The sequence below is a fragment of the Acanthochromis polyacanthus genome, chromosome 18 (genome assembly GCF_021347895.1).
Source record: "Acanthochromis polyacanthus isolate Apoly-LR-REF ecotype Palm Island chromosome 18, KAUST_Apoly_ChrSc, whole genome shotgun sequence".
Classification (NCBI taxonomy): domain Eukaryota; kingdom Metazoa; phylum Chordata; class Actinopteri; family Pomacentridae; genus Acanthochromis; species Acanthochromis polyacanthus.
This window is the reverse complement of record NC_067130.1, coordinates 6,105,863-6,120,235: the sequence shown is the minus strand read 5'-3', so window position 1 is coordinate 6,120,235 and position 14,373 is coordinate 6,105,863. Positions and strand designations below refer to the sequence as shown.

Here is a 14,373-nt window from a genome sequence, read left to right as displayed (position 1 = left end):
AATGATCCTAAATCTATATCGTTATGGCTTTATATTCTCTGCAAACTGACCATCAATCCACCAAGAACTAATGCTTTTGGGGTAGGCTGACTTGCAGAAGGCCATGGAAGTGTGGGGTGAACATATGTTATGCCGCAGTGGGAAACAAAATAAGATGAATAACACAAATAAGAGCAACTCTGTCTCAGCATTCTCATAGATTTTTCCATGATGTTTCTATATGCTGTTAGACTAAAATTAGTTAATGCATTCCTGTGATGGTAAACTGTAGACATTAAATGAAAGCACTGAAGTCATAGTTTCCTGTGCTCACTACATAAACACAGAGTACACTGAGTATTTATTTTGGACAGAGGCAAGTAGATCCATCAACCAGCTGCGTCTAAAGATGCATATTGATCGCTGATGTGATGTCAACTGTAACCTATTCTACATCACATCGACAGCATATGGCAGGTAGCAGTTTACAACCCCGTCGTGCGGCAAAAGCTCAAATCAGCTGCACACAGTAGTTGCCAGCTGTATCGAGTTCAATACATCTAGCAGCCGTCCTCTGTTATATCATCAGTGTCACAATCACCATCTGTAATAGGTTATGCACACGACGGAAGCATCTGTGACACTGAGTGACTCTAACACCTTCAAAGGTGTTTATGGCAGAAGAATTTTATTAAACTAGACACAGAGTTTAACTCAGTTACTGTGCAATCTCTGCAGTCTGCCCCTTTCATCCTCTTTCTGCTGTTATAACAGGCATACAGAAGAAAAGGAATGCTCTTTTAGCAAAGAAAGTTTAGGTTATTAAATACTTTACCATGTAAGAACTAACAGCACTGCAGTAAAATCACACGTGCATCAAAGAAACTGCAGCATGATTCAAATCTGTGAATGTATTATAAGGCAGAGGGAGCGGGATTGTTGGCTTAACTGAACTGCGTGGCTGTTTTTAAACTTACTGGAAGAAAGAGAAGCAGAAAACAATTCACTGCCTGCAGAAAAATATCTGGCTGCACCACAAACTGGCTTTGGAGAGAGAAACAGAGAAACCAATAAAAGAAAAATGATGGTGCATCCTGGTGCATTTGGTGTGCTTTGAAGTCATTGTAATACTAAATAATCATGTACAACACATGCTCCCTTCCCAGCGCATGTAATGGCCAACACAGGAAATGGAGCAAGTCTACACTTGCACTACTTTATGGCCTTGTGTTTTCTCTCATTGGCCCTAAAGAAAGCAGTTTTTAAATTAAGGTAGTAATCAAAGCAGCTTAGCAGTTGTGTCCCCCTTATGTAATTACCATATAATGACTGATTATTACTTCAAATATAACTCCAAATTCTTAGCCTGTGATAAGGATAATTAGTTAGAGTGCTTCCCTTTGTGGCCAAGTTTTTTTAAACATATATTTGCTGCAGAGCTGACACAAGAAAACATGTGTAGTGGTTGTTGATTTTGTGCCACTCTTATCAAACAGCTTCTGTGTATCATGCATGCAAAAATAAAGAGAAACAGATCAAGTACAGAGGACAGAGATGCGTTTTAGCTTGTCTTATTGTTTATGTATGAGCGAAGTGGAACGGACTGAGTGAGCGACAGGGTGAGAGCGTTATGCGCGGATGTGAAACACAGCGTGGTGATGAAAGAGCACAGAGAAGCTGCTGGTCAAAGGGTGAAGAGATTTCTTTGGTTGGCAGGTCAGAGAGAGTAGCAGAGGATTAGTCGGGTACTCACTCTGCATGCACAGCCCATCGGTGCAGTTCTTGGACTGGAGCACCATGCCCTCACAGTCCTTTCCCCCGTTTTTGGGTGCCGGGGCGCCGCATTCTCTCCTCCTCCAGTGGGTGCACTCGGTCCCACAGGTGGACCACTTACTCCACTCTGTCCACAGGCCATCCACTACCACACAGGACAGACGGGGGTCGAGCGGACGAGATGGCAGATGAGAAGATGAGGACAAATGAGCGCATGAGTGGGTGAGTGGATACGTGATTGAGACAGCGAGAATATGTGGGAGAGAGACACACACACACGTAAGCGTGGAGGCACAAACAGAGCGAAAAATGCAAACACAGAGTTGCATCATATTTTATGCATTTGTTGTTTGTTTTTTTTGTGCACCTAAACCCTTTTCCACCCACTGATAGGTGGGAGTTTGGTAATTTTATGGCGTACCTGGGCAGAGAGGATTGCATGGCAGCTTCTGGATGCCTTGTCCTTCACAGATGGCGCCGCCATTGAGAGGCGCTGGGTTGGTGCAGCTGCGTGTTCGTTTCTGGTAACCACGGCCACAGCGGCTGTTACACACCGACCACTCAGTCCATGTTGACCAGCCGCCATTCACTGGAAAACATGGTCATAAAGCATGTTAAAATACAGCTCTGATTGAGTCCTAAACCCTTCCTTAAAAGAAGCGACCAAACAGTTAAAAAAACACAAAACATGTTTCAACTTGTTTTATTAACCCCCCTGAGGTCCTCATTTACCGGTACCAAGAAATATTGTTTCCTTGTTTGAAAAAAATCCAAAAATTCAGCAAAAAAATCCCCAAATTTCTGAAATTTTGCAAAACCTTCAGAAAGAAAATCCCAATATCTCCTTAAAAGTTTCCCTTAAAAGTTTTATTTTAAAAAATCCCCCAAATTTGGCAAGAAAATTCTGATAAATATTTTCAAAAAATGAGTAAAAATCTTCCCCAAAAAATCCTAAAAATATCTAAAGTGATGACATATATACCAGTAAAACTTCTAATACTTTCTTTAAGAACATTCACAAAAAAATCAACCAAAAGTCAGCAAAACTTTTTTTGTGAATGTTTTTAAGAAACATTTTCAACATTTTTTCCCACCAAAAAATGTTGAAAGATTTCTCAAAAACGTTGAAAACATCACATGTTTCACTGTGAAAATACCCCCCCCCCCCCATATTTTCAAAATTTAAAACGGGTCAATTTTGACCTGCAGGACGACACGAGGGTTAAAGGATGTAATACCAATAAAATGCATAGATGTAACAGCGCCAAGAGACTGACAATAAAAACACAACATTAGAATTTGGCTCGGTTTGCCTTCAGTGAATGTTATGTGGCCTTTTTAAAATGTGTTTATTCTGTGGAGTTTCTTGCATTCTGACCCTGAAATCTCGGGTCGTTACTTTGCGGTGCAGGCAGACAGTAAATTCTGGTCAGATTGCTGCATTTTCCATTCACTGATTCCTCCTAATGCCTCTCTTCCCTCTCTCATCCATCTCTGTCAGTGACTAAATCCAGTGCAGAGTGACACCAGAGCTTGTGGCTGAGAACAAGTCTGTGGCATTTGAGATGGTGGAACTGGGCCCCTTGGAGCCTCCGACTTTTCAAAAGTGACATGCTTATGAGTGAAGCCCAAAATATTGGACTCATGGGGGAGACCGCCAAAGCCCCACATTTCTTTACTGTCTGCTTCCTTCCCTCTATGGATTAAGGCTCCATCTTCTCTCCTCTTCTTTTTCTCTGTCTCTCTTCTTATCCCGTTTTTTTCTTTTTTTTGTTATCAGCTTATGCTCCTGTTTCCAGTGTTCTTGCGGTCAATCGGACTGGAAACCATGAGGCTGAAAACACCATCTGACTCTCCTTTATCCTTTCTCACAACTCCACATGGATGTGTGAGCATCTTGTTTTGGAGGGAAAAAAAGAGCGAGCTGACATCAAAGCACTTGTTTTTTTTGACACGTAGTTCTAATAGACTGCGTTAGCGACATGAAAGCCTCGCAGAGACTCTTGTCCCTGAAATCTGCTCTCTTGTGTTTCTACATCACCTCTAAAATTGATCCCCAACTGACCACATTATTCACAGCGTTCACTTAACTGTAACCATAGTAGATAAACAACAAAAAAAATGATGCTAACAATACTACACCTCCAGTAAGTACAGGAGAGAGAGGGGGGAAAGTGATGAGGAAATTATAGATTTGAAACTGAACCCCGGTGACAGTATCAGCTCCAAGTATCTGGTCACTTTGGTGGTGTGTGTGTGTGTGTGTGCATCTGCATTTGCCTCTTTATGCAGTAATTTGCGCTGCACTGGCTGTGCAAAATAACTGGATATGAATTCTGTGTGCGGGCCTGAAGCAGAGAGGTTGTGATGATCCCAGAGGTAAATCATCAGTATCGAGAGGAGTTCCATGAAGCACACAATGAGCTCGGTTTAATGAAGCCAATAGTCATTTCACACAGGAAAATAACGTCCCGGGTTCCCAAAAAAAAAAAAAAAAAACTCCTCTGTTTCATGTGTCGTTTGTTCTGTCTTGAGTATCCTCCAGCAGGCGCTCAAGTTTAACTTCACAGCCGTGCTGCGCTATAACAGTCATGTTAGTTGATGTTAGGGAGACACTGGGTGAGTCTGTGTGAAACCACAGCAGGAGGCTCTTTAAGTACGGCTCAGCCACATCAGCACCTCTCTCGCAGTTCAGAAAAATCGCAAATCTTCCATTCCACGCACACCTTCTGGCGGGAACAAAATGAGCGAATGTTGCACGCCGCGGGAGAGAGGGGGGATTTGCTTTATGCAGAGTGACTTTGAAATTCGTTTTATTTTGAGTTGAGTCGACCTCTTAGAAAGGAATTCAACACTTATGCTCTGCATTAGTGTCTGACTTTATTAATCTGTTATGCTGTGGTGTAATTTATTGAGTGTTTGTTGGTTAAACTGCTTAAAGTCCCTCTTTGGATGTTGAATAAACTTCCTAAAAACTAATCTCTGTGTGTCAAAGTTCCATATTTATAGGATTTTCTGTAATAATAACCATTCCTGCCTCATAATGACATGGATGTTTCTCCAAACTGCTGCTTCCTCTAAAAAGGTGCAGATCTATGAAATTCTCTTCCTATAGTTTTACTGAAACACTAAAACTACTAATGTTTGAACCAGAAACTCATTCTAACGAAGAAAAAGGTGAAGAAAGTCCCACCCTGCAAGCTGACAGAAGTGGTCCCTTAGGTTTGTTACATATGAAACCCCACAAGTCTAAATCCATGGTTTTGAGCCTGTCACTGGTACACTGCGATTTCAAAGTGGAAATTTTTTGCCATGACTGCTAAGTTCGCTTATGATTTGTCTTCCGGCACATAAAAAACATCACATGAACATGTTAACAATTTAGAAAAGTGTAATTTTTCCTTTCAACCAGATTATTATCTTGTCAGTCGCCTGTGAAAACCCATTATCTCATGTAGAAAAGGTGGAATACAAATTAAGTTACCATAGACGATAACTGTGGCGGTGGTGCTGCGTCTCTTGGCCACGATGTTCTTTGCCACGCAGGTGTAGTTGGCAGTGTCAGAGAGACGAGCCTGTTTGATTATGAGGTTGTGGTCGATGGTGATGTAGAAGTTTCTGTCATCTGCAGGATCAATAACTTCCTCATTCTTTAACCACTCCACCTGAGGAAAAAAAGAGAAAAGACATGAAAAGATGGAGAAAAAAACAGGCAGCTTGAAGTGTTAAAAAGTGGAAGATGTGAGAGGAGCTATAAGACAGGTTGACCTCATTAAATTGTAGAAAAATCACAGCGAAGTGTTTAAACAGCTATAGTTTTTCTTGTTTCTGTCTTACCTCCCAAATAACAGTGAACGCCAGGATTAGAGCACAATTGTTTACGTCTCTGAGGTCCTGCTACAAAAAGTCAATAGCTATCATGCTCTTTTTATTCTCCCCTAGAACAAAGCGCTACAATAACAGCAGCACTGTCAGGCAGCACAGAAGAGAAAACTCTCTACAACTCCTAAAGCTGAGAGGCTCTCTGACCTTTTCTTATGAGTTTCATTTCTTTAAATGATACCGATATTGAACTCCTGGCACTATCGCAGAGCGGGGGATCATTTGGAGCAGTTATTTGGCTTTAATTCACCAAGATCCCCTTCCTCTTCAAGAGGTGGAAAGGTTTAGCGTTTTCTGAAAAGAATAACACGTGCCGCCTCACACTCTGAAGCCACTTTGATTCAGAAATATTTCCTGCTTCTCTGGTTTTCTTCAAAGAAACTGTCCAGTGATGAGGAGGCCTGGCAAACAGCTAACTTCCCGTGCATTGTGATCACCCATGAGGAGCAGAGCCCGATAAGAGATAAGGCACCAAAGCAGCAGTACAGGCAAAAGATAAGCGGGATGTTTATAAGGGGTCTTTCTCATGAGAGATAAAGTATCTCAAAAAGTGGGGCAATAACCTGATATGAGTCCTGCCAAGACAAAACAGTCACTGTTGTTGCTTGATTTCTTAGAGAACAACAAAGAAACAGTATGTAGTGGTGAAGAGACGTACAACACAGCGGCCATTGTTATAAAACCGGCATTGTTAGAACTTTCTCAAAACAGAAGATGGGCCGATTGCGGCGGACACCGGGTCATGTGCATTATCAGCTCCACTCGCATCTGTGTTGGTTTGAGATGACAGAAATCAAAGATGGCATCAGCGTCACACCTCAGCACGGCTGCCTGCTCTCTTATCCAGTGGGAACACACTGGAGAGGCTGAGAAGAAAATATTTTCAATAGCTCACTTCACAATTACTTCACACTTCCACTTCGGTGTATAAAACGCTTACATCATGCAGCTCATAAGACAGCTAACTTACATCTGAACACACACTGGCTGCGAACCTGATAGCAGCAGAGCTTCACAGTAAACCTCTGTACGTTTGATGTATATTCTGGGCTGAATTGGTGATTATGAGTATTTTCCCTCATAAACATGAATCAATTTCATGGAGCCAGGAAGCATACAATTCCATCACCAGCTGTCTGCTAACTGAAACTGAATCTTTCTCTCAGTCAAGTAGAGTGCAATAAAGATTAGCACGGCATAAATTGTGCTGTATAGGAGATGCATTAAATCTGGTACTGTGTTTAGAAATCATCTCAATGAGGAACTGCATAAAAAACAAGTATGTTTTCATATCAATGCACTCATGATTTGGTTTAATTTACCTCTAGATGCTTGATGAAAGCAGTGGTAATGTTACACAACTCAATGAAAACCGCAGAATAAAGGTACCAGAAACTGAATACCTAACATGTGTTAATAGCATTTAAGGAGAGGGAAGTCTGTGTGAGTAAATTACACAAAAACTGTCATCATTTTGTTAGCATGTTGAGTCTTCAGTGTTAGTTTTACTTATTTCTGCAGATGCACATAGCGAAAAAAATGCACTGATGAGTAAAAATACATTCTAAATTCCCAAAATAATGCACAATATATCAATTTAGGATAGATGCACATATATGACTAGCCACTTCAGCATTGTGTTACTGAGTTGGCTTCTGTTTCACCTAATCTGTTTTGACACCTGGTGAGGTGACAGTTAGACATCTGTCACGACTTTCGGAATCGCAGCAACACACCACAAGAAGTCAGCAGTAAGTCGGCATCTGCAGCTTCTAGTGACAAAAACATCTCACTCCTGAAATTTCAATATATTTGAAAAAGCTCTTTCTATTATATCCACATAAAAATAAGGCAAACAAGTCTTCTACATTACCTTTATCTTTCTATCATGAAGGCTATAAAGTCAAGGTGATTTTTAGTGCAACATATTTATTGAATACGGGGTTGCACAGGTTTTCGTATGTGCATGTTTGTGCTACTATCAATCTTTAACACTGAGTGAAACTGAAAAATATGGCAAACACAGCCACAGAGACAGACCCCTATGTTTAGAGAACAAAGATTCGACAGTGATCTGATTGCCATTTTTTTTGGTGTCTTTTGTTCCCTTGCTGAAAAGTGAAGGAACACAAGTCTCAAGTAAAACAAGTTGAAATGATGCAAACGGGCGAAACAATGGCGTTTGTTGACATGATAAATATTTCCCCCTTCAGTGCTTGAATGCATATGCTGAGCGCAGGGCATTAGGAAGCGAAAGGTCTGCTCTTAGAATGGAGATTGACAGTTAATACAAAGAGGTGGTTATCCAATTTTTGCACCAATCACAGAGGCAGCCTCTCTGAACGTGCTGCGTTCGGGTGTCAAGAGCACTTTTATATGAGAAAGTAATTAAAAATTGAACAAAAGAGCTTTTCAGCGCAGACGGAGAGGAGGGAGGGAGACGGAGTGACAGGGGATAGAACGTGGCAGAAACTCATGTCAGAAGTGGGAACTTGTGTAAGAGAGCAAAAGTGAGCAACAGTTCACCGATCCTTTATTCTGTAGCGAGTATAATTAGGACTCATTAAAAAAACAGAGATGAAAAGGTAGAGCGGTTTCAACACCAAACTTGTGAAAAGATTCAAGATGATTAAAATTCTGCAGAAGACTACATCTCGTACAGCACTTCCAACTTTCTCTCATGCCAGCAGACTCAAAACATGCACACACACACACACAGAGAGATACAAAAACTTGCATGCAAACACACACACACACACACTTACAGCTCGTTAGTGTCTGATTGGCAGTGAAACATCCGGAGAGGTAATTGGCACATTTCTTGTCATTAACGAAAGGAAATTGCCACATGTCAGCTGTCATAAAGAGAAGCCTGTCTGGTCAGGGACAGCCAAGTGGCAGAGAGAGAGAGAGACAGACAGGAAGATGGAAACTTAGACCTCGAGAGGAAAAAAGAAAAAGAGAGACAGGTAGACAGAAGACAGGGAGGAGAAGACAGATGAGAGAGATGGCGAGCAGGTGCACATGCAGGAGGGCAGCCGCCAGTGTGCCAAAATACATATAATAGATCATCACTGAGAGGCAAGGACAGACAAGAAAGAATAAAGACCGGGGGAAAGAGGAAAAAATGTTACAAAGAGGTGACTGTCTTGAAGAAATCAGGATTCTGAATGAATGAGGAGGGAAAAGGGAAAGAGTAAGAATGTGATCAAAATGAGCCAAGATTTGCAGATCAGGACATACTGAATGGTATTTACAAAAAGAAAAGAACAAGAAATATATCAAAGGAACTGAAGTGGAGGAGGGAAATCAGTCACCTTCAATGTGAAGAATCAGTGACATATCATGAATACATTACAGCTATGTAGGGATCTTGTTCATAGATCTAGACTTTTCCTAATCTGACTAAGAAATTCTTCTAAATAATCAGACGAGAACACAAATGTGCATCGTTGCTTGATCAGTTTCTAATGGATTTAATGAATTTTCAAGTCGTCCTTGTTGAAGTGGAAAGTCACATAAACTAGACCATGAAAAAGTCACATCAAGCTGCAAATACAAAAAGCAAAAAGGCACAAAAAATGAATATGTACACTTAAAGGTCTAACGAAATAGTAGCAACTCTTCCTTAATGTAATGTAATCCCTTTTTAAACAGGTTGTTTGGGGCTGAGTACTAAAGAACAAGAGGGAGAAAGAGCCAGTTATCAACAGGCAGTTTGACAAAAAGACAGAGAAGTGGGACTCTTATGAAAATTTGCAAAGACTTTATTGGCTGGATTTTCATTGTTGCCTGCAGTGCCACAAGAAATCACTTTTGGAGATGCACTGTTTTCCAAGAAGCAACATTTTTGTAGTTCAAATGACTTTTTTTCCAATCTGAAATGATGTAAACTGCGAAAAAAGTGGCAAAAACAAGAATGACATTCAATAAACTTAAGTTGATATCGTACGTTTAGCAGACAGTTGCTTATGTACACATCAAGCTGCATGAGGCAACATTACCATCCATTCAGAGTCCACCTCAGTAACAGCCACTATACAATATTCGGGATTCCTTCTAGCTTTGTTTTTGGTCTCCACCATCTCCTCACAAAAACATCTGACACGCATCTCCAGCTGCGAAATTCAATTCAAGTCAGTTGGAGTCAGTTACATTTATATAGCAGCAACTGACATGTCAAACCACTTCACATAGTAAGGTCAGGTCTTTACAGTATTATACTATATAAATAAACCACAACTGCTATAATTTCCTTTTCTTTTGTGATAGCAGAGGAAATAAACTGTCCTTTAACAGGAAGAAACCCCTGGCAGAGCCAGGGTCAGGGAGGGTGGTCGCCTGCCTTGACCAGTCAGGGTGAGGGTTAAGAAACTACGGTGGCCGACAGGGGCAAACACGCTGCAAACCGCAAAAGCGCTGCAAACACAGAAATGATCCAAAACCAAAAACTCACAAACGCATAAAACACATGCAAGAAAAAAAAATGCTGCAAGAGAAACATGCTGCAATCACAGAAACGATGCAGAAGCAAAGACTTACAAAATCACAAAACAGATGCAAACGAAAAATGCTGCAAATATATAAAAACACACACAAACCCCCAGAACAACCGCAAGAGAAAACGCTGCAAATTCAATCCACAACGGAAGTGCGCTGTTCTTCGATAATACTGTATAAAAGATGCCAGCCAAGTAAAACATGACGCTACAACTAAATGAAAACGTACCTTTTCACACTAAAAAGTATCAGACACTTTCACTTTCTTCTTCTTCTGCTTCTCCTTCTTCTCTTCTTCTTCGTGTCTGGTGCACTTCTGTTGTGGATTGAATTTGCAGCGTTTTTCTCTTGCGGTTGTTCTGGGGGTTTGTGTGTGTGTTTTTATATATTTGCAGCATTTTTCATTTGCATCTGTTTTGTGATTTGCAAGTCTGCTTCTGCATTGTTTCTGTGATTGCAGCATGTTTCTCTTGCAGCATTTTTTTGTTTCTCTTGCAGCATTTTTTTTCTTGCATGTGTTTCATGCGTTTGTGAGTTTTGGTTTTGGATCATTTCTGTGTGTGCAGCGCTTTTGCGGTTTGCAGCGTGTTTGCCCCTGTCGACCACCGTAAGAAACAGATAGTTGAAGCGTCACATAAGAACCATAAGCACTGCAGGGGTTAGTGACTGCAGATCAGAAACATGCAGGTCAGGATCCACAGATACAATGATGTAAAGGCTCCACTACACACGTGGACAAAATTGTTGGTACCCCTCAGTTAAAGAAGGAAAAACCCACAATTCTCACTGAAATCACTTGAAACTCACAAAAGTAACAATAAATAAAAATTTATTGAAAATTAAATAATCAAAATCAGCCATCACTTTTGAATTGTTGATTAACATAATTATTTAAAAAAACAAACTCATGAAATAGGGCTGGACAAAAATGATGGTACCCATAACTTAATATTTTGTTGCACAACCTTTTGAGGCAATCACTGCAATTAAACGATTTCTGTATTTGTCAATGAGCGTTCTGCAGCTGTCAACAGGTATTTTGGCCCACTCCTCATGAGCAAACAGCTCCAGTTGTCTCAGGTTTGATGGGTGTCTTCTCCAAATGGCATGTTTCAGCTCCTTCCACATATGTTCAATGGGATTCAGATCTGGGCTCATAGAAGGCCACTTTAGAATAGTCCAACGCTTTTCTCTCAGCCATTCTTGGGTGTTTTTGGCTGTGTGGTTTGGATCGTTGTCCTGTTGGAAGACCCATGACCTGCGACTGAGACCAAGCTTTCTGACACTAGGCAGCACATTTCTCTCCAGAATACCTTGATAGTCTTCAGATTTCATCGTACCTCGCACACTTTCAAGACACCCTGTGCCAGATGCAGCAAAGCAGCCCCAAAACATTACTGAGCCTCCTCCATGTTTCACCGTAGGGACAGTGTTCTTTTCTTCGTATGCTTGGTTTTTGAGTCTATGAACATAGAGTTGATGTGCCTTACCAAAAAGCTCCAGTTTGGTCTCATCTGTCCAAAGGACATTCTCCCAGAAGCTTTGTGGCTTGTCAACATGCATTTTTGCAAATTCCAGTCTGGCTTTTTTATGAGTTTTTTTTCAGCAGTGGTGTCCTCCTTGGTCGTCTCCCATGAAGTCCACTTTGGCTCAAACAACGACGAATGGTGCGATCTGACACTGATGTACCTTGGCCTTGGAGTTCACCTTTAATTTCTTTGGAGGTTGCTCTGGGCTCTTTGGATACAATTCCAACGATCCGTCTCTTCAATTTGTCATCAATTTTCCTCTTGCGGCCACATCCAGGGAGGTTGGCTACTGTCCCGTGGGTCTTGAACTTCTGAATAATATGAGCCACTGTTGTCACAGGAACTTCAAGCTGTTTAGAGATGGTCTTATAGCCTTTACCTTTAAGATGTTTGTCTATCATTTTTTTTCGGATGTCCTGGGACAATTCTCTCCTTCGCTTTCTGTTGTCCATGTTCAGTGTGGTACACACCTTTTCACCAAACAGCAGGGTGACTACTTGTCTCCCTTTAAATAGGCAGACTGACTGATTATGAGTTTGGAAACACCTGTGATGTCAATTAAATGACACACCTGAGTTAATCATGTCACTCTGATCAAATAGTTTTCAATCTTTTATAGAGGTACCATCATTTTTGTCCAGGCCTGTTTCATTAGTTTGTTTTTTAAATAATTATGTTAATCAACAATTCAAAAGTAATGGCTGTTTTTGATTATTTAATTTTCAATAAATTTTTATTTATTGTTACTTTTGTGAGTTTCAAGTGATTTCAGTGAGAATTGTGGGTTTTTCCTTCTTTAACTGAGGGGTACCAACAATTTTGTCTACGTGTGTATGTTCACGCTGATACTGATAAGAGTAGTGAGCGTGAATCACAGCTGTAAAGTTGCACCAAAGCAATGAGCTGAAGGATGCTATTACATAGGTTCCATAAACCTGAGGAGAACGGCAATTTCCTGTGAGCTTATCATGGCAATCGACTACCTTTCATAAGTCATTGTTAATATTAAAGCATCAGTTTCAGCGGCTGTGACCTTAATCTATATGTCTAACAATAAACGTATAAACAGCAAACAGGTATCAGAGCATCTGCTTTGGGATAAACAACTACAATTTTGACGTAACAAACTGACAAGTAGCACCTGCATGAGTGATTTGTTTTGGTCTCTGTGAGGTTCGACTGTCTCGACTGCGTCTCAAGTGACCCACCATCGGGGTCTTTGCCCTTTAAAGAATCCAGCTCCCGAATTAAGACGCAATTTCACTCTCACCTCATCTCCCACTAGCAAACATAGCTGGCTGCGGACCCGACTGTGGCAGCAATGTAGGAGTAACCACTGAGTGGGAAGTTTTCTGTGCTCTGCCAGGGTGTGTTCCAGCACCACACTAATTAGCCCAATATACAGAACACACTGTATACAATCCACTCACTTGTTAAGAACCAATGCTAGGCAAAACCATTCATTACTCATCGTTGTTGTGTCAGAAATAGAGTGTACAGCACAGTGTGGGGGTGGAAAGGGGTGCGAAAAGAAACGGGGAGCGAGAGAGAGAGAGAGAGAGAGAGAAAAAAATGTTCCACAGCGACGTGCGAGACTCCTCTACAGAGAAGTCATTATGAGCTCTCCTGCTTCTCCACATGAAGCCCAACTATCTACCCAATGTAATTTATTCACTTCCCTTTTTTCACAGTATATATCTGCTCCAGGCTCGAATTACACACCTGGAGAACGAGCCACAAAAGGTTACAAACTGATTATTCAATCATTCACTAGCAGACAACAAGCCATATGCTCTGCATCTGCCTGCATGACAACTATGGAAATGTGAGCCGTATAAATATTAACAAGTCGAAACGCACAAAGGTGTGATATCTTGAGATGTGATGGGAAAAATGTGAGCATGTGTGTGCGCGCCTGTTGTCCTTGTATCTATATCTGTGGGCGAGAGTTTATGCAGAGGGAGCCAGGATGGGACAGGTTAAGAGGAAAAGAGGGGTGAGGTCGGGGAACAGAGGAGGAGTTGGATTGGATAACACTGTAGGTGTCCACACAGAAAACGGATCACTGAGACTGGAGCGGAGAGTAATGACCTCTTCCAACTCAGCCCTGCCTTTGGCTCTCCACACTCTGCTGAAGGAGAATAGACATTTCTTAAAGTAGTTCAAAGGATATCCAGACACAGCTCTTTTCTGTTTTCTCTCGCACACTTCATTGAACTCTTAAAATATGATTCTCTAAATCACTCATCGCTTACAGCGCAAATGACAAAAAAAGTTGGGAGGCTCTGCTTTCGTCTCTTGGTTGGGGAGGTATTCAAAAAATGAAGAGTTTAAAATTTGGTGCATAAATCATCACAGTTCCATGCAACGGTTGATCACATTTTGATGGGGATGGTGATATAACTATGGGATTTCTGCCATTATATTGTACGTTTTGTTTTGAAGCCAAATTCTTTCATGATACATTCACATGTGGGTGGATTAGTACAAGTTGACTGCTGAGAGGCACGACACACACACATGCTTTTTTATTTGAAATATGAAATAATAATCTAGCAAAAGCCAGCTTTACAAGTTAGAGAACTGTTTGATACTCCTTCTGCACACAGTCCTTGGTCTCTCTCCCCTGGCCTTTAGAAAAGCTTAGACGATAACTTTACCTAGGGAGACGGTTTTTGTGCCGTGATAGAGGTCAGAAACTTGCTGGATG

The 14,373-nt window shown here is 41.1% G+C and overlaps 1 protein-coding gene across 1 annotated transcript in view; it reads right to left on the bottom strand.

Moving 5' to 3' along the window:
• Positions 1–14,373, bottom strand: part of unc5cb (unc-5 netrin receptor Cb) — a 124,232-nt gene that overhangs the window by 21,683 nt on the left and 88,176 nt on the right. The window contains 3 exon segments of the mRNA XM_022215238.2: positions 1,733–1,897; positions 2,174–2,341; positions 5,237–5,417. Coding sequence (XP_022070930.2) covers positions 1,733–1,897; positions 2,174–2,341; positions 5,237–5,417 — 514 coding nt within the window.